Source organism: Protopterus annectens, chromosome 3.part0, assembly GCF_019279795.1.
Source record: "Protopterus annectens isolate FY-2018-M chromosome 3.part0, PAN1.0, whole genome shotgun sequence".
In the NCBI taxonomy this organism is placed as follows: Eukaryota; Metazoa; Chordata; order Ceratodontiformes; family Protopteridae; genus Protopterus; species Protopterus annectens.
This window is the reverse complement of record NC_056731.1, coordinates 456,524,754-456,544,315: the sequence shown is the minus strand read 5'-3', so window position 1 is coordinate 456,544,315 and position 19,562 is coordinate 456,524,754. Positions and strand designations below refer to the sequence as shown.

General features: G+C 45.0%; 1 protein-coding gene across 1 annotated transcript in view; it reads right to left on the bottom strand.

Annotated features, from left to right (window-relative positions):
- Positions 1-19,562, bottom strand: part of SIRT5 (sirtuin 5) — a 615,922-nt gene that overhangs the window by 539,632 nt on the left and 56,728 nt on the right. Inside the window, exon 2 of the mRNA XM_044064885.1 lies at positions 2,271-2,358. Coding sequence (XP_043920820.1) covers positions 2,271-2,358 — 88 coding nt within the window. The remainder of the gene's footprint in view (positions 1-2,270; positions 2,359-19,562) is intronic.

Below are 19,562 nucleotides of genomic sequence, written 5' to 3'. Positions count from 1 at the left end.
CTAAAGCACAAAACCACTTACCTAAAAACTGCCTAGAAGTTGGGCCACAATGCTAGTGTTACATGCAGCAAATGAGATCTGAGGGGTAGGGGACAAGCTTGGTGCTCGAATCTGATTCTGGTCAAATGTGGCCAAGTCAGATCCATGTCCCACAAGCTGAAGACCAAATAAAAACAACAACTTCAGATGGATCAGGTACTTGACTGCCAAGGTGAGACTGAGGGACCACTCATGAGGCTTGAAGATGCATCAACTGAGTATGTCCTCTGCAAGACCGGCCCAATCTGGAATATGTAATGCTATTAGAAAGCAGTGCAAAGATCTTGCCCATTGTCACACTCTCATGGACTCGTGACACAAAGGGTAAGGCTAAGTTCTTCCTTGTTTGTTGATGTACCATACTACTGATGTATTGTCATTATGGATGGAAATCACACCCTGGGAGGAACACATCCTGAAGTGCCTACAACACTAGCAGGACTGCCCTCATTTCCAGAACACTGATGTGAAGGTGAGCTTCTTCTTGTGACCACATTCCTTGGACTGTCTTCCATTTGTAATCATCTCTACCCCAAAGATTAGGCATCCATGGTAACTGTATCCGATGGTAATAGAAGACTGTTGCAACTAACTGAAAACAGCTTTATGGGCTGGTGAAGTAGATGTGTAGACTGAGATCAATGAACACTGAACTTCCATTGAAGGAGTCCTATATCATACCTGGCATGCAGAAGACACGTTGCGGAGGATGCGAGGATGCCTAATGTGCACAGAATTGTGGAAGGTGGAGCAGTGTAGTATTTCAGGACTCTAAATCTTGTAGCCTGAAGGAGATCAGCCTTATGTCTGGGAACTTTGCTATTTGCATTGTTTTATCTAGATTACAGCCTATAAATGTCAAGGACTGAGAAGGTTCCAGACTTGACTTTTCAAACTTTACAGAGATTCCCACGGACTGACAAGTAAATCTCTTGCCAGAATCAATGATTCCTTTGCATCTGCATGCAGGAGCTAGTCCAGTCAACTAGAAATAGAAAGAAAGAACCCCGGCAGCCTGAGATGCGCTGTGACTTGCAACATGAATTTGGTGAGCACTGGGGGGGGCTGTGGTCAGACCAAAGGGCAATGTTCAGAACTAGTAATGCCTGTTTTCCAGTTAAAAGTGGAAGAACAGTTTGGACTGCTTTGTGATCATGTGGCAGTAAGGATCCTGAAGGTCGGGTGACCACATCCAATCTCCTTCATGTAGTAGTGGAAGAATGGACTACCCTGTAACCATCTGGAATTCTGGTTTCTTAACATGTACACTTACATTAGACTACTGAGATTCATGGTCTCGTTTAGCACTATAAAGACCCTTGAGTATACTCTGGATCCTACTGCCTAGGTTACACAGGTACTATCTAAAGGGGTGTTGCATCAAAGTGGTTGCACAAGGAATCCATCTCAATGCTTCCAGAAACCAGTGATCCACCAACTGTAACCAAAATTCACACTGTCTACCAAAAAGACTGCTTCGCCCAAAATGCAGCTGCAGTACAGCAGTGTTGTTACCTAGGCTTCTAGCAAGATTCATTACGCTTCCTATCTAAATATTAGTAATAAAGAACAGTCCCATCAGCTTGGTTGCCAAGCTGCAGTCCTTACCATTGATTCACCACAATTAACAAGGAAAAAAGCAGCATACTGAAGGAACAGCCCTTAAGACAAACAATACTAAATTACATTTAATACTAATGCTCCATCTTCCATTAGATATCCCCCTATTCAGTTTTCAAGTTACACAAGTAGATTACTACAGGCAACAGTTATGCTGGCCAGAAGCCATACAGAAAGTCTTTTGATCACTTTACAATTCAAAAGGTGTAATCTTGTAGAAAAGTAAATGTTTTTATATCCAAATATAAATCAAAATATATGCTTTAAACTAAATTGGACTGCAGAATACACACAAAATGTATGTGGCCATTTTCTAAGAAAAATATAACAAAAAGATATACATAGTACAGATACTAATGTGTACAGGGACTGTAAGGTATAATGTTAACACTCTTGCCACTTACACCCTTGCTCAAGACTTACTGCTTATGTGTGGAATTATCAAGGTCAACAAAACAGCTTGGTACAAATTAATATTTTCATTTATCTTCTGATAACAATTCTTCCTTTTGGTAACAGAGAGCCCATAAAAATGAGGAATGTGCACATTTTACAATCAAGAACAGCAGACTTCAACATATGCCAATCACTCAAAAAAAAGATCTTATTACCCTTTGCCTTCTAAAGCAGGACATATCGGACTCCGATGATTTTCATTCACGTGACCACAACTGGTACAACGGGTTTTGAACAAACTACCTAAAAATGTGCAACAAAACAAAAAAATTACAAATGTGCCTAAAGTATTTTTACGTTAACACTTCACTTTTTATAAAGTGCCTTAACTTGACCTCACCCCCATTAATAGGAACAATTCAATACTACTATAACCAGAGATATGATGTCTGCAGCACACTTACCCTTCACAGTATCAGGTTTTTGACATGGCTGTACTGTGGAACATCTGACCTCAACCCACCTCCCAAAGGAAAACGTTAACTAATTTTAGGATACAGGATATACATACTAGCCATACAAAAACACGCATGTGACAAACTGCATCTACTGGAATAACAAACCCACAGAGTGGAAAATCTAGCTAATTTGCTAGGTTAACTACATAAGCTTACAGACTGTTCAACATGTCCAGGCCTTGGAACATTCAATAATCTTGTAAAATCCCAACTTATATTCTACAACCATTCAAATCTATGGAGGCTAAAGATTACAAAAGCAGTTTGAAATGTAGAAGTAGCCCATTATCCATAAATGGAGCGCAAATGTACTTGCAGCGATAATCAGATCGCTCAAGCTCCCCAGCCTTTCAGACAGACAAGAGGTCTAGACCCCTATCTCACTTCTTAAAAATACAATCATTTTTTTCAGTTCAGAACTTAAAAACATAAGGCTATCTCCATTCAACAAACCCATGAATTACTCGTAATTAAAGGGCATCGCCATCCAAATGTCAGTTTTTTCTCACTGCAAGGTTTTTTAATCGTATCTGACACCAACCGTGTCATATGTAAAGAAAATAATTTAAGAATCGCACAACTTACTTTACAACTAAAAATGTTTCTGTTATGACTGTTCATGTTTATTCCTTACCTTCTGTTAATCATGCAGGTAAGGACACGTACAGCTTAGACATACACTACTGTGACAAAGGCAGGGTAAATGGATAGGTCATTATTCAAAACTTAAAGTAACTAAATGTGCACTACTAGTGAGATGACTAGTCTCGCACTTCAGCTACTTAGTGTTGCCTTTGCTCTTAGCTTAAAAAAAGCAACTGTTTAATGTTTAAGCAATGTTACAGATGTGACACTGCGGTGGTGGTGCTGCGGTAGCGTTGCCGCCTCACTGTAAGACATTGTCCTGTTCGATTCTCAGCTAAAGCGTCTTGTGTGTGGAGACATGTGTGAATGGGCGTACCTTCGTTGAAGGTTGTGCGTCAGGGCTGGCAACTCGGTATGTAAAAATCTACTGCCAATCATTACGGGACCAGAGTTCCGCTGTGGCGACCCCTAACCGGGAAAAGCCGAAAGATACAACATCCATTACAGATGTGACTATGTCCTCGTGACCAGATAAAGCCAACCACAGATACACCTGCACATGATATAATGCTAGAAGACATTTAAAAAAGAAATGTCGTACCTTTTTCTTAAATAAAGTCCATTGGTACTTCATACTGCTTCCATATACATTCACTGTTCATTGCCTCTGAGACACAAGGCAAGCTCTCCTGTACATCAGTACACCTGTACAGTGAATCCCAATGACTGCTCCTGCTGCCAGCTTTCTTTCCGAACACACATTTAACAAGAACACATGCTTCTTTGCAATTCTGCAAATGTATACAATATATATATAAATTTGTAGTTATTTGAGGGGGTTATCACTTAAATTGAAAATTTAACAGTGATTTTTGCATCTTCTGTAGGCAGTGACCTTTACTGGAGCACAGCTGCCAAAATGTTTTCGGTGACTAATGCAGGATTTTCCAAGCATGTACTCATTTTTACCTTCTGAAAGTCATGTTCTGTAAGAATAATTAGCCTCTTGCTGTATAATTAGAACTTACTCCAAAAAAAAACTGTCCACGTCATTTTTTTTTCTCACAAATGTTTTTCCTGCCTTTTAAAATCAAACCTCAAGACCTCACATATAAAACAAAAACAATATCTTTCTTGGTTTCCTACCTGCATCTGATTTTTGCAGTCTCTCAATAAACATTTATTATAAAATAGTGTTTTACTTTGTTCTAGCATTTATCACAGCATTATCTACATTAGACGGTCTTTGGCTGTGGAAAGCCATTAAGAAGTGGACAGCAATAACTAGATGTAAGACGCACATTATTATCCACCACATGGCCAAACAAAATTAGAAGTTATGTACCTATCATAACGTTCCATGTTAGTTGTCTTCTCTCGCCTTCTTTCTTGCTGGATGGGTTCGGAGCCGATCCTCGGCTCCGACTCGGCACTTGCTAAGCTCGAAAGTCACTTTTACCAGCTCGAGGCAGCCCCATATCCCATGATGCAACGCGGTAATTACCCAGATCTCGTTTGGTATCTAGAGGAAAAACTGCCTATAAAACTTTCCACTAAGGAAAGAGGAACAACTAACCTAAAAAGGCTGTAAAGGGAAACCAGGTAATCAAGGACAAGAACTAACTGGTGTCCAAGGAAGAAGAATCTTCCAGAGAAAAAGGGAGATCAAGGTCTGTCCAGGCTAGGGGGACAGGAGGGAGGGACGCAAGAAAGAAGGCAAGAGAAGACAACTAACATGGAACGTTATGGTAGGTACATAACTTCTAAATTTTAAGTTGTCAATCTCGCCTTCATTCTTGCTGGATGGGACCGCGTCCCTAGCATCTCTGTCCTGGGTGGCTCAATGGAACAGACTCTTGAGAACAGTTGAACCAAAGCTTGCCCTGTCCCTGGAGGCCAAATCCAATTTGTAATGAGAAACGAAGGTATGAGGAGTGGCCCAAGTGGCTGCTGCACAAATAGTATCTAAGGGTAGCCCAGCCTGAAAGGCTGTAGAAGTGGCTAGTCCTCTTGTGGAATGTGCTTTAGGTTTTGAGCTCAGATGTTTGCCCCTAAGCTGATAAATGTCAGAAATGGTGGAAGATAGCCATCTGGATAAGGTCACTTTAGAAACAGGGAGACCTTTTTTATTTTCAGCATAAGAAAGGAAGCGCTGATCAGACTTCCTAAATTGCTTCGGTCTGTCCAAGTAATATCTGAGTTGGCGGTGAACATCTAGGTAATGTAATTTTTGTTCCGCCCTGTTAGAATAATTTGGAAAAAATACAGGAAGATCAATGGATTGGTTTAAATTTGTCTTAGAAGCAACCTTGGGCAAAAAGGATGGATTGGTTCTCAAGGATACTCTGTCCTTGTGGAAGACCAAATAAGGGGACGAACAGAGAGGGCATGAAGTTCAGACACTCTTCTAGCCGAGGTAATGGCGACAAGAAAGAGTGTCTTCCAAGAAAGAACCTTTAATGAACATGAAGCAGCCGGCTCGAAAGGGGGAAGTATCAAGGATGTCAGCACTAAATTTAGGTCCCACTGTGGTGGAGGATCCATAACAGGGGGCTTAAGAAGGAACACTCCTTTGAGAAAGGCTTTACAAAGTTTATGGGACAATGTTGTGGTCTGCAAATCCGACATGAAAGTTCGAGATTGCTGCCAACTGAACTTTGACTGTGGAAGACGAAGAACCCGAGTGAAAAATTTCCGCTAGAAAATCCAAGACTGACTGAATAGGGGCAGTAAATGGATCTATGTTCTTAGATTTTGCCCAAAGGGAGAAGCGTTTCCACTTGCTAGAGTAAATCCTCCTGGTAGAGGACTTAAGAGAAGCTACTATGATGTCTCTAACGGGGTTAGAGATCATAGGAAGCCTGGCTAAGGAAGGAAGTGGAGCAACCAAGCTGTGAGGTTGAGGGAAGGAACGGACCGGTGCAGTTGACCCGACTGGTGGGTCAGAAGATCTGGAGCTGGGTCCAGATGCCAAGGCTGCACCAAGAGATGGCGGTGAAGGAACAGGAACCAAATTTGTCGAGGCCAGTAAGGGGCAATGAGAATCATTTTGGCTCTCAAAACGGTAGCTTTCTGGAATATCTGTGGTATCAATGGAAAGAGAGGAAAAGCATAAAGGAGTCCCTGGGGCCAATCTTGGGTAAGAGCGTCTCTGGGGGGATGTCCGGAAGTGGGAAGAGAGAGAAGAAGTCTGGGCATTTGCTGTTTTGAGGTGTAGCAAAAAGATCGCAGCATGGGCGGCCCCACTTCTGAAAAATCTCCTCCACTATGGATTGCTTGAGAGACCACTCGTGAGGCACGAGTATAGCTCTGCTCAATCTGTCCGCTATTATGTTGGTTTTCCCAGGGATATGCGTTGCTACCAGAAACCGATGAGAGGAGATCGCCCATTGCCAACGTCTGAGAGCCTCTCGACACAAGGGATAGGACTTGGTTCCTCCCTGTTTGTTGATGTACCACACCACGGACATGTTCGTGTGAACTGCAATAGTTCCTAAGGGAAGAAAGTCGTTGAGGGCTTGCAACGTTAAAAGCACTGCTCTCATCTCTAGGACATTTATGTGCAGGTGGTATTCGAACGGTTGCCACGTGCCATGAACCATCCTGCCCTGATAATGCCCCCCCCCCACCCAATCAGGGAGGCATCCGAAGTGACCGTGGCTACCGGGGCTGGGGGAACAAATGATCTGCCCTGATGGACTAGAGGAGAGGAAATCCACCAGGATAGATGGTTCTTGCAGGTCTGTGTCACCAGGATCTTGTGACGCATGGGAAGCTGCTGGAAGGACCATTGTGTGAACAACATCCATTGTAGGAGACGCATGTAAAAACGGGCCAGAGGAAGAAGTGTGATGGCAGCCGCCATGAGGCCCAACACTTTCAGGACCAACCTGGCTTGTACCCTTTTGCTGGTAAGGATGATCCGAACGTGGTTTTGGATATCTAGGATTCTCTGACTTGTTAGGTTTGCTGACATCCGAGTAGTGTCTAGATTTGCGCCTATAAAGGTAATAGATTGGCAGGGCAATAAGGAGGACTTTTCGAAGTTGACCGAAATTCCCAACTGACTGCAGAGACGTAGGGTGTAATCTCTGGCTTGGAGAAGTTGATGCCTGGTGGTGGCTGAGAGGAGCCAGTCATCGAGATATGGAAACACCTGGAATCCTTGACATCTCAGGTGAGCCATGACCACTGCCATGCATTTGGTGAACACTCTGGGGGCTGTAGTGAGACCAAAGGGCAGGGCTCTGAATTGAAAATGACTGGTCCCCAGACAAAAGCGGAGAAACCTTCTGGAGCGTCTGTGGATTTTTATGTGATAGTACGCATCCTGAAGGTCTATGGAGCACATCCAGTTGTCTTTGCCCAGAAAGGGCAAAATCGATTGAAGTGTGACCATCCGAAATCTCGTCTTTTTGACAGACTTGTTGAGCCTGCTGAGGTCTAATATTGGTCTCCAGTCTCCCGTCTTTTTGGGAACCAAAAAGAACCTTGAGTAGATTCCGGACTCTAAATGGTCTGTTGGAACTGGCTGGACGGCCCTTTTTTTAGAAGCTTTGAAACCTCTAGTTTTGCAATTTCCCTTAGACCGGGTGGAACGTCTGGAAGGGAACTTGTCTGAGGGAAGGGGCTTTCCTCGAAAGGAATCTTGTAACCCTCGGATATGATCGACTGTACCCATCTGTCTTGAGAGAGGGAAAACCAGGCTTCTGGGTACAGCGACAATCTCCCCCCGACTGCCTCCAAGGGTGGACAGTCGGGCAACACCTCAGGGATGCTGGAAGGGCTCGTCAGAGAGAGGCTCTCTACTGCCCTGGTTCTGCGGAACCCCTCTGCCCCTAGGGTGGCGTCTATTGTTATTACCCCCTCTGCCTCTGGGGGTAAACTGACCACGTGCCTCCGGCATGACTCCCTGAGATTTTCGGAACCACATCTTCCCTCCCTTCTGACCTTTGGGATAAGGCCTAGAAGGGGTGGAGAAACGGACTCCTATGGCAGAGAGTCTTGCCGTCTTGCTCACACCTGGTCAAAGTGTCCTTCACCTGAGGGCCAAACAATGTTGACCCATCAAAGGGAGAGTTTGTGAAGGACGCCTTAAAGGGGTCTGCAAAATTACAGAGCCGCATCCAGGACTGACGCCTGAGAGCCACTCCTGTGCCTGCAGCTCTACTCGCCCCATCGGCTGCAAAAGAAATGAGCCGCATGGAGGAGTTGGTTATGGAATTAAGGATTCCCAGCTGAGAGGCAATCTTTTCCTGAGCCCCTGCTGCTGAAGGATCCTGTACTACTTCACCTAATTCTTTAAGGATGTCCCTTTGAAGTCTGGTGAAGAGACAAATAATTCAGCGAACGCATAGCAAAGGTCGCTGAGGAAAACATCCGCTTACCATACCTGTCCATGGTCCTAGACTCCTTGTTAGGAGGATGGACTGGCACGGAAGGATCTGCAAGTTCCTTCTTGGTGGCGGCCGCCACCACCATGGCATCAACCGGGACACCTTTAGTAAGAAACTGCTTTTCAGCGGGGGCCGTAATAAATTTTGAAGGTCTCCTGGGGGCTGGTTCCACCGAATCAGGAGATGCCCACGCCTTTCGAGCTATGACCTCCATGAGAGGGTCGAAAGGCGGAGACACCCAGGAGGTGGAGGGTCGAGATCCAAAAGCCTCCAGGTATACCGATTCATCCTTGGAGGAGTTAATGGAGGGCCAGTTCCCCCTCTGTTTCAGGAGCTCAAGGATGTCTGAAAAGGAGACATCCTCAGAGGGGGATCTTGGGGACCCCTCCGACTCATCCAAATCGGTATCCGATGTTGTAGACTCAGGGGAGTCTAAGTGCTTCCTCTTGCAGGTCCTCTTACGCGGGGGTTCACCTGAAGGATCAGGAGAAACCTCGGAAGAGGAAGTTCTTCCCAATGGGGAGACCTGGGGCGATGGATCTCTGGGTCCGGGAGCAAGAGAGCGGGAAGAGGTATCTACAGGCACCTTAGAGGGAGGAGCTAAAGGAACCGACTGCTGACTAAGCTCAGGAGCTAGCACACACCTCATCACCTCGAAGGCTCCTCTCCCAGGGAGGGCCGAGAGATCCCGCTTCGAAGAAACAGGGATCCCTGGTCCCACCGAAAGGGAAGGCTCCGAAGCAGATGTCGGGGCCGAGCTCACCAAGACCGAAGCTCCGAGAGGGAGAACGGGGTCGGACACGGGTCCGATGCCACTCGCCCCCTCGGAACTGACCAGAGAAGCCCGATGCCCGGATCCCTCCAAGGAAGGTCTCAAGAAGGAGATAGGAGTCGAGGACGATGGAGCCGAAAGGTGTGGTATCGGCTCCGAAGCAGCAACAGTCACGGTACCAATAATCTCCGGCTCCGAACTCTGTGGGAGAGTCGAAGGAGGAATTTCAGGAGGGTGTAGAATAGCGGTCGTCTGTTGAGACGGGCTATGGACATTTGGGCTAGTGCCTGTGATTTTAATAGCCTACTCACCACTCTCTCTAAGTCATGGTCTGATAGCCTGGAAGACCTCGATGATCGGCTCCGATGGCTCCGCTCCGAAAGCAGGGGGGAGGCTGGAGCCGAGTGTATAGATTCCAAAGAAGGAGATCTAGACCTCTTTTTGGACGGAGCCATCGGAGACGAAGAAACCTCGGCTCCAGGCGGAGCTGACAACTTGTTGGCTCCGAGTGGAGACAAAGATATCTCGGCTCCAGCCGGAGCAGAGACATGCTTCGACGCAAGGGTGTCGGCTCCAGCCGGAGCCGACACAGGTGCCGAAGCCATGGTATCGGTGCCGAACGGTGCCGAAACTGAAGCTTCCAACAAGGAAGGATCGGCTCCGGACGGAGCCGATGTCGACTCTGGCGGAGTCTGAACCAAGACCACAGACTTGGACACCGAAGCCTGGGTCTTGGAAGGCTTAGAGGGCTTCCCGGAGCTGACCTTAGCCGGCGAGCTCTCAGGCTTAAGGAGACCCCTGAGGATCAATTTATTTCTATGTTCCTGCAGGACTCTCTGGCTAAAGGAATGACAGATAGCACAGGAGTCCTGCAGGTGTAGGGGTCCCAGGCAATAAATACAAGAAGTGTGACTGTCTGTCAGAGACATCTTCTGACAGCACGAGTCACACTTTGGACATGTCTGAGTCCTAAAATACACACACACACACACACACACACACACACACACACACACACACACACACACACAGACAGAAAGACACTAATAAACAAAATTAGAACTGTGAAACACAACACCCACACCTGAGGAAAATCCTGACAGGAACTGTAAGGGAGGGTAAGGCCTAAGGCCCAAACACTAGAAACTTAAGAATAAGGGGTTGAGGAGAAAGGGTATGGAGCTAAGTAAATAAGGATTCACTAAAAAGACTATAAAGAATAAAATTTAGGGAATTGGGTCTAAATTTCTTCACAAATAGCAATATAACATCACTTACCAGGAGCTGGTAAAAAAGATGACCTCATTAGCGAAGCGGCAAACGAGATCTGGGTAATTACCGCCTTGCATCATGGGATATGGGGCTGCCTCGAGCTGGTAAAAGTGACTTTCGAGCTTAGCAAGTGCAGAGTCGGAGCCGAGGATCAGCTCTGAACCCATCCAGCAACAATGAAGGCGAGATTGACAACTTAACATCATCTGTTAAACCAGTAGCAATAACAATTTAAATGTTAGAACTGGATACAGGCTCAATAAGTAAAAATACTTCTCCCTTTATGCTTCTATCATTTTTAGACTAGTCCTACTGCTCCATCAGGATGCTTTTTGCTATCTACAGATAGTATAACCATACATTATATGTGGGAAAGAGAAAGGCTATTCTCTCATTCAATAAATTAACTGCCTCAAGAGAAGGATGCTCTGGAATTCCCAACTTGCATTTGTACTGGAGGGAAGCTCAGCTGAGTTTGACTGGTCACACCCACATATCGTAAAGGTGTGGAAGATATTACTTCATTAAGAATCTGAGGTGAGATAATGCAATCCATGCAATTTACTTAAGAATTAGTAAAGACTGGGACATTTATCTAAATATATTTAAAGATTGTTGGGAAACTCTTCCTCTTGGGCCATGAACATTTAGAATTGCTGGGAATAATTTAAATGATGTAGCCAAACTGCATTCTGAAGTTCTAAGGAGGTGAACAAACAGAAGCAACAAACTGGAATTCCTTTCAAAGCTTCAGACCTGAGCAACAGTTGGTGTTGAATCCATTTTGTATTTCATTTATATACAGTTTTTATTCTCCACTTCCTGTCAACCATTGGTTCTCTAATTAGTTTGCACAGTTACAGACAAATTCAGAGGCCATCATTAAGACAAAAATTGGGGGCTCTGATTAACAACTCGCCTCAGCCCACCCCCCCCCTCCAGTGGTTCATGTGAAGGGCTACATTATGCCTTCCCCTGCAGACTTCAGCCTACACTGCCATAAAGGTCTTCTCATGAAAGTGGCTTTGCAGAGGCAAGCATGGCCACTCTGCCTAGTAATGCATGTGTACACCTCTCGTCAGGACAGGTGTGCCCACATCAGCTATTCCAGTTCGTCCAGTTTCATCTCTCTAAATCAGGGGTGTCCGACAGGTGGAACAATCTGACCTACCGAACCATTTTATCTGGTCCATGGCCATTCTATCTGGTCCTATAACAACTGTTTTGAATGGACACATACATGTTGGTCGTGGTAACATCGCTCTCAAATCTTGGCAAGAATGATACACTGCCCCCTGGACTGTAGTGGCTCCTGAACCAAAAAGGTTGGACACCCCCTGCTGTATATCATGGAGCCAGGTGATGGGGTGGGGGGGGGTTTATACAGCTTTTGGGGTATAATTTAAGAAAGCATAGAGCACAGTCTAGATTTTTATTTGATCTTAAGCAAGAAGTAGGTTAACGGAAAAAAGTGGTCAGTAATCCTTAAAGATGTTTAAATTCATCGTGAAAAAACTTTGTTCAAAACTGGGGAGCACAATGAAAATCCAAACTGACGACATTTGGAGAAACTTTTGTCTTACCTAAAAATATGCAACCAATCCCAGACAATAGAAGACCTTTCATCTACACAAGTTCACAAAAAATTTTAGACCCCAGGCTTTATTTTTAAAGCCACATTTGGGGCAAATGAATCTTGCTGGAGATGCTGAAGCAGAGTTTCAGGCTTCTGGTTTCATATTTCTTAGCAATAACTTGAGTTAGTGAAATTAAAGAGTCCTTCAAAAAATGCTGGGTTACATATGACAAGGTAGTTTATGACTAATACCTGAACTTTTTCCAGGCCTGATATGGTGATTAAACAAGGGTTGATTAATCTAATTTTGATTGTTTAAAAAATGGAAGCAGACAGACCCTCTGTTTTATGGATGCATGCTTGACTATGGCTCAAACTATGATGTGGCATATCACTAAATAGTTACCTTGGCTGCAATATTCAGATAAGCAGGGTGATGGTAATACGCAGATATCCTTCTTAGGTAGCGAGTACCTACTTGACATGGGTCTTGGCTGGAGACAATTTCACAACATGCATTTACCAGTTGAAGTTCTCAACTTTGGAAGATGGGATTTTTGTTTTGTCCATTTTCCTCTTAAACATGCACAAACTGACAGGCTTATAGAAAATGTTATATCGTTGTGTGTAATATGCTAAATTTAATAAAGCAGATTTTCATTATAAAACTGCAACACTAGCCACCTCAGTCTGAGTATAATCAGTTACTCACAGATGATAAATTTCATACCCTAGCTAGAAGCTGTGACTTGGAACCACTGTGAGTGGGGGGGCAGCAATCATCAACTACGCTCTCGAACCCATCATTAAAATGCACTTTAAATGCTATGTCAAAAATGACCACTAACAAAAAAAAACAAAGGAAATAAAAATTAAAAAGATGCATCTATACTTTTGCCAATGAAGTTCTAAAAAGCAGGAAAGTACAATTGTGTAAAAACTTACCATAGCAATAGATGCCCTTCTTTTCACTATTGCAGTATACATAACATGAGTGATTCCCTGGAAAGGGAGACCAGACATCCGGCCAGTATACCAAAGCCTTCAATTACTTAGGAGTAAGTGAGATGCCTCTCATATGCTCTCTGCTTAAGTCAGTCACAAAAGTGAATACTATCCTCAGAAATGAATGCCCCAGACGGAAAACCAGTTCCATGGAAACAAAGCAGTGAATCACACATCCACAAGAGAAAAAAAAACTAAGAGGACAGGAAAGAGGGATAGAATACTGCAAAAGTGGAGAGGACATCTGTCATTATAGTAAGTTTTTAGACAACTATGCTATGTCCTTTTCTACTGCTGCAGTATTCTTAACATGAGGGAGACTACTACAGCTTATTCTGCAGAATGGCCCTAACAAAACCAGCCTTAGCTCTGCAGATTCCATCCAAGTTATAGTGTTTGGTGAAGGTACGCACAGAACTCCAAGTAGCTGCTTGAAGAATGAAGTTAGTGTCCAAACCCTTTTAGAAAGCTCCAGAAGCCACAGCTCTAGTAGAGTGTGCCTTAACAGAAAAGGGAGGCCTTACCATGAGAAACATAACAAAAATAAACAGCCTTAGAAAACCAAGAGGAAACAGTCTGCTTGGAAACAGGCAATCCCAAAGATCTAGGATGGAAAAAAAAAAAAAAAAAAAAAACACAAAAAGATGATCAGACTTCCTGATAGGTTTTATGGAGTAAAACCAAGGCTAAGTTTCCTACGCAAATCCAAGGTATGCAATACCTTTGCACTAGGAGATTACAGAGAAGGGAAAAAGGTGAGCAAATGAATGGATTTGATTAAGTGACAACTCATTCAAAACCTTGAGCATAAAAGAAGGGTTAGTACACAAGGACACCCTGTCCTTATGGAAAACCAGAAAAGGAGGATAAGCCATAACAGCCTGCAGCTCAGACACCCTTCTAGCTGAAGTCAAGTCTTCCAAGAGCAATGCTGCAAAGAAGCTGCAGCTGCAGGCTCAAAAGAAGCCAAAGTCAATTTTTCCAAAACAAAGTTAAGATCTCAAGTAGGAGGAACAGGCTTCCTTGGAGGTGCGATATGTAGGATGCTTTTGAAGAATTGTTTAGTCTCAAACCTAAATGCTAAAGGAGGAGATAAAGGCAGACAAGCAGAAACAGCTGACAAGTGGGCATTGACAGAGGAATAGGCCAATCCAGCACTGAGCAACTCACACAAATAAGAGCCAATGGAACATCCACAGTCAATGGATTCAAGGTATGCGAAAGACACCAGACAGAAAACCTATTCCATTTAGATATAGGATTTTATAATATTGGGTTTTCTGGCCTCCTGCAAAACCCTAAGCACGTCCTCATAACAAAGTTGTCTGAAAGGAATCAAAATCTTATCCACAGAGTCAGTTGCAACGTTAACAGGTGGGGATGAATAAGAGATCCTTTGTCTTGTGTGAGAAGGTCTATCCTGTGAGGTAACTTGTGATGAGGGTCCCTTGGCTAAATGCAGCAGAACAGGGAACTGATGCTGTCTTGGCCAAAAGGGAGTCAACAGCAAGATTTTTGGTTGGTCCTGCTGAATCTTGAACAGGACCTTTGGAATGAGAGGAAGAGGGGGGTATGCATAAAGAAACATCCCCTTCCAAGAGAAGGATGGGACATCCACCTTCCAAACCAGAGGACCTAGGACTCTGGCACAAGACAGGACATTGTCTGTTCAGAGGCGAGGCAAAAAGATCTACTTGAGGAGTATCCCACCAATGAACTATATCCAGAAACGCACCCCTGTGAAGCATCCATTCACTGGACTGAGTCAAGGATCTGCTCAATGTCTGCCACATGATTTTGACTGGAGGAGATGCACACTGCCTGAAGAGTCACCCGATACTGAACTGCAAGTTCCCATGCCATGACAGCTAGCCTGTAAAGAAGGTAAGATTTTGTCCTCCCTTCTTGTTTGCATACCAGAGTACTGTGGAATTGTCAGTAAACATTTTGAGAGGACCTGAAGAATAAGAGGATGAAAATCCTGAAGGGCCAGCAGAAGCACTCATCTCTCTGCTGTTGATGTGCTCCTTTTTTTGGGAAAGTGCTCAAACCCCCTGTACCTTCATGAAGCCAAAGGCTGCTCCCCAACTTACATCTGAAGCATCCAAGAACAGCTCCTGAGAGTGTAGAAGAGGATGCAGAGGGAGACCGCGGCTCAGGACCACCTGCAATCCACCAGTGTAGCTCCTTTCTTCAGACAAGGAAGAAGGGAAACCAAAGCCTGTAGTGGATGAGCATGCTGCAGCCATACTGTTTTCAGGAAACACTGAAACTTCCTCTTGTGAAGTATGGCTAACTAACACTGGGATAGTGGATGCCATAAAACCCAAAGGTCTGTGGAACTCCCTAGCAGAAGGGTACTTTGGAATAAATAAATGAGTGACTGAACCTTTGGAGGGGGAAGGGAGGCCAGCATATGAATCCTGCACCCCAGGAAAACCTGACCCCCAAGCAGGGGTGAGGGATGACTGAAGTTTGTGGTGAACCCCAGGCTTTGTAAAGGGGAGATAGTGAAGTGTATGTTATGCAGCAAGATCTCTTAGAAAGATGACTGAAGTAGGTGGTCATCAAAGTAACAGAAAACTTGGATGTCTTGAAGCCTGCAAAAGGCAATCACACGTGCTAGGCATTTGGTGAATACCCTTGGGGCAGTAGAAAGTCCAAAGGGCAAAGCAGAGAACTGAAAATGCAAGGAAGAAACAGAGAAATGTAAAACACTTCTGTCAAGGGGATGAGTAGGAATGTTCATAGGTTGATACTAGGCTATCTGCCCTAGGGCATTTATAAGCCTAGTTAGAGTGTGATTGGCTTTCGCCACCCTTTTAGATTAGTTGACTGTGCCTCTGTATAGTAGGTCACAGAAGATAGCCCTTTTAAGGTTAGTTTACTGTGCCTCTGTCTAGTAGGGACACAGAAGAGATCCCAGGGGTAAACCTACGATCTCCCATCCACTCATCAAGATTTCTCTTGAAGAGGGTCATTGAGGGGCTCTGCCTAATATGGATTGGGATTTTGTTCCAGAGTGAGGGGAGCCTATGGGATATGAATCTGTCCCTCCAGCATGTCCTGTTTATTTCTGTGCTGAGGTTTAAGTCCCTAGAGCGTGTAGCTCTAAGGGATTTGGATTTCCTGAGGTGGAGCATGTCCATTAATTCTGGTTTGGACATGGCTTTATACGTCAGGCACAGATCGCCTCTGAATAGGTGGTAAGCAACTGAGTAGAGCTGGAGTTTCTTTAGCCTAACTGCGTAGGGCATCTGTTTGAGTCCCTTGATCCTCTTGGTGAGGTATTTTTGGGGTCTTTCCAGTTGCTGCAGGTGTTGGGTAAGGTAAATCACAAATGGGGCATTGTTTCAATTATGGGCCTGATGAGTGATGAGTAGAGGGGCACAATGACCTCTCGATCTAGATGTGAACCCTTTCGTGATAAGGTGGGCTATATAGACGGTCTTTCTAACCACTTTGGCAATGTGATTGTCAAAGGAGAGATTGCTATCCACTTGGGTCCCCAAATCCCTAATTACTTCTTCCGTACTTAATGGATTACCACCTATGTGGTAATTTGTGGGCACTTAGTCATCCCCTTTGGGAAAAACAATGCACTTTTTGGCATTTAGCTTTAGGCCATGGCTCTGGCACCAGTTATCCTTCTCTGTGAGACCCTTTTGGAGGATGCTTTTGTCAGTCGGTGAGTTGATTATGGCACCCAGTTTACAGTCATCTGTGAACTTGGTCAGCCGTAGTCCTCCCGTGTTAGCCTGTACCTCAGAGAAATATATACCGAACAAGAGAGGTCCCAGGACTGAGCCTTGTGGGACGCTACTTGTAACTGGTTTAGAGTCTGGCATGGCACCTGCAATTCTGACCATGTGGGTTCTATCCCTGAGCCAGTTTGCAACCCATCTTGTGACATAGGGGTTGATATTTAAGCTCGTGAGCTTATTTATGATGCCCGAGTGGGGTATTGTGTCGAAGGCTTTTGTGAGGTCCAGGTAGGCTGTGTGGACTACCTTCCCTTCATCTATGGCCATGGTGACTGTTTCAAAGAAGTCGACCAGGTTCAAGATTCAAGACCTGCCCTTAAAGCCGAATTGGGTAGGATCCAGTGTTTGGAGGTTCCCAATGTCTTTGTTTATGAGTTCCATGATGATGCGCTCCATAGCTTTGCAGACCACGCTAGTCAGGCTTATAGGGCGATAGTTTCCGGGGTCCGTTGTGGCACCACCTTTGTGGAGTGGGACCACTGTTGCTGTACGCCATTCCTTGGGTACATATCCTGTAGTAAGGCTGAGACTGAACAGTGACTTTATGTGAGGGTTCAGTTCTTCTTGGAGCTCATGTAAGACACAGCCCGGGACACCATCCGGTCCCATTGATGCTGTGTTTTTTGCTTTGGAGAGGGCAGCTCTCACCTGTGCACCTTTGATGTCAGGGAGGCTACACTCTGTTGGGATAGACATTTGCTCTTTTTGGGGGGAAGGGGGGGAGAAGTTTGCACTGAACCTGTCTGCCAGGATATTGGCAATGTCTGTGGGTTCAGTGTATTTTTTGTCATTTTGCACTAACTCAGAGCATATCTGGGAGTTGCCACCCAGGTTCCTGACAGACATAAAGAAGGCCTTGTGATTATCTTTAGCGTCTTGTGCAATTTTTCTTTCGAAGCTGGCCTTAGATAATTTTATGAGGGATCGTAGTTTCTTGCTAGTACTGATCAGAGATGCCTTCCCTTTTTGGGATTTTGCTCTATCATGTAAGTAGCTTCTCCTTCTGTTGTATAGCTTATTTATGGCTGGCGTCCACCAGACAGGTCCCCTGCCTTTGGAGGAGTGAGTCTTGGTTTTATTTGGGATAGCACGATCCATGCATTCCTGTAGGTGTCCATAGAATGCATTTGTAAAGGATTCGGCGGGTTTGGGCCATATTTTCCACTGGCCCGGGGGCTTTGAAGGCTTCCACCTCAGTTTTGAGAATTGTGAAGTTTGTTTTTGAGAAGTTCTTCACCATGGTTTCCTTGGCTGGGGGTGAAGACGGGATATGGATGTCCAGTGAGATTAATTTATGGTCAGATCTTACCAATGAGGGGTATACCTCTGGTATGGAACATGTAGTCCCCATGTTGGTGATGATCAGGTCCAATATGTTTTCCCCTCTTGGGGGAGTGGTGACCAGTTGTTCCATAGCATTTGAGTTTATAAATTCTAGGAAGCGTTGGGTGAGGGTGTTGGGGCTTGAGTAGTGCTCCCAGTTTATGTTTGGGTAGTTGAAGTCACCCAATATGATGGTGTTTGGAGAGACCTTCATATTCTCCAGTGTTTTCAGGAAAGCGGAGAGGGGTTCCCCAGTTTGGGAGGGTGGTCTGTAGCAGGATACAAACTGAAAGGCAGTTTTGCCCACTGTTAGTTGCACATGGATGGTCTCCGATGCTTCGTGCAGTGCAACTAACCAGGAGGTGTGGGTATCTTTGATGAATATGGATACTCCCCCCTCCTTTTGTGGTTCGGTCTGAGTTTTGGAGCCGAAGAGCATGGTATGAGGTATAACCTGATAGTGCTGGGGTGCTCTCGGGAGCCTTGAACCAGGTTTCTGCTACTGCACAGATATCGATATTCTCCATACTGAGGAGAGCCTCGAGTGCGTGCATCTTGAGGTTTAGACTTCTGGCGTTGAGCAGCATTATCCTTAGTTTCTTTTTCCTTGTGATGTCTATTGAGGTGGGTTTGTCTTTTGAGCCTTGCCTAAAAAAGGCACTATGGGGGTGGCAAGAGCCTTAGCCAATATTCGAAAGCCCAGGGGTGACAGGTACAAGCCGTCCCTAGCGAAGCAGAGTGGCTTGTCGAGCATGTCATCCCAGGCTGACAGACACTGGATCCCCTTTGAATGACACCAATACTTTAGCCAATTGTTACAATTGATCATTTTGTCTTTATACTGTGGCATCATTCTTGGGGAGGGTAAGATGCTACTCAAGGTCAGGGTCATACCGGCCTGGGCTACATGATCAGAGAGCTCCTCTATGTCTCTTTTCATGTAGTCCAGGGAGGTACGTCTCAGGTCATTCACACCAGCATGGACAACGATGGAGTCATATTTGTACTTGCTTTGGAGTGACCCAAGTGCTTGTGTTATGTGGCGGATCCTGGCACCCAACAGGCAGCTTACAGTGACCTTCTCCTTGTTCAGCCTGGTGAGTGGGACGTCAGTGTGTCTGACAATAGAGTCACCTATTACAAGTGTATTACGTGTGTTGTTTAGCCTTAAGGGCTGCGACTGTGTGGCACACTGACTTTGTGAAATATGTGATACGTGGGTATTGTTGTGGGGTAGCGGTTGCTTGGATGTCTGCTTTGGAGGTCTCTGCTGCTTGGGAAGATTTTTATTTAGAG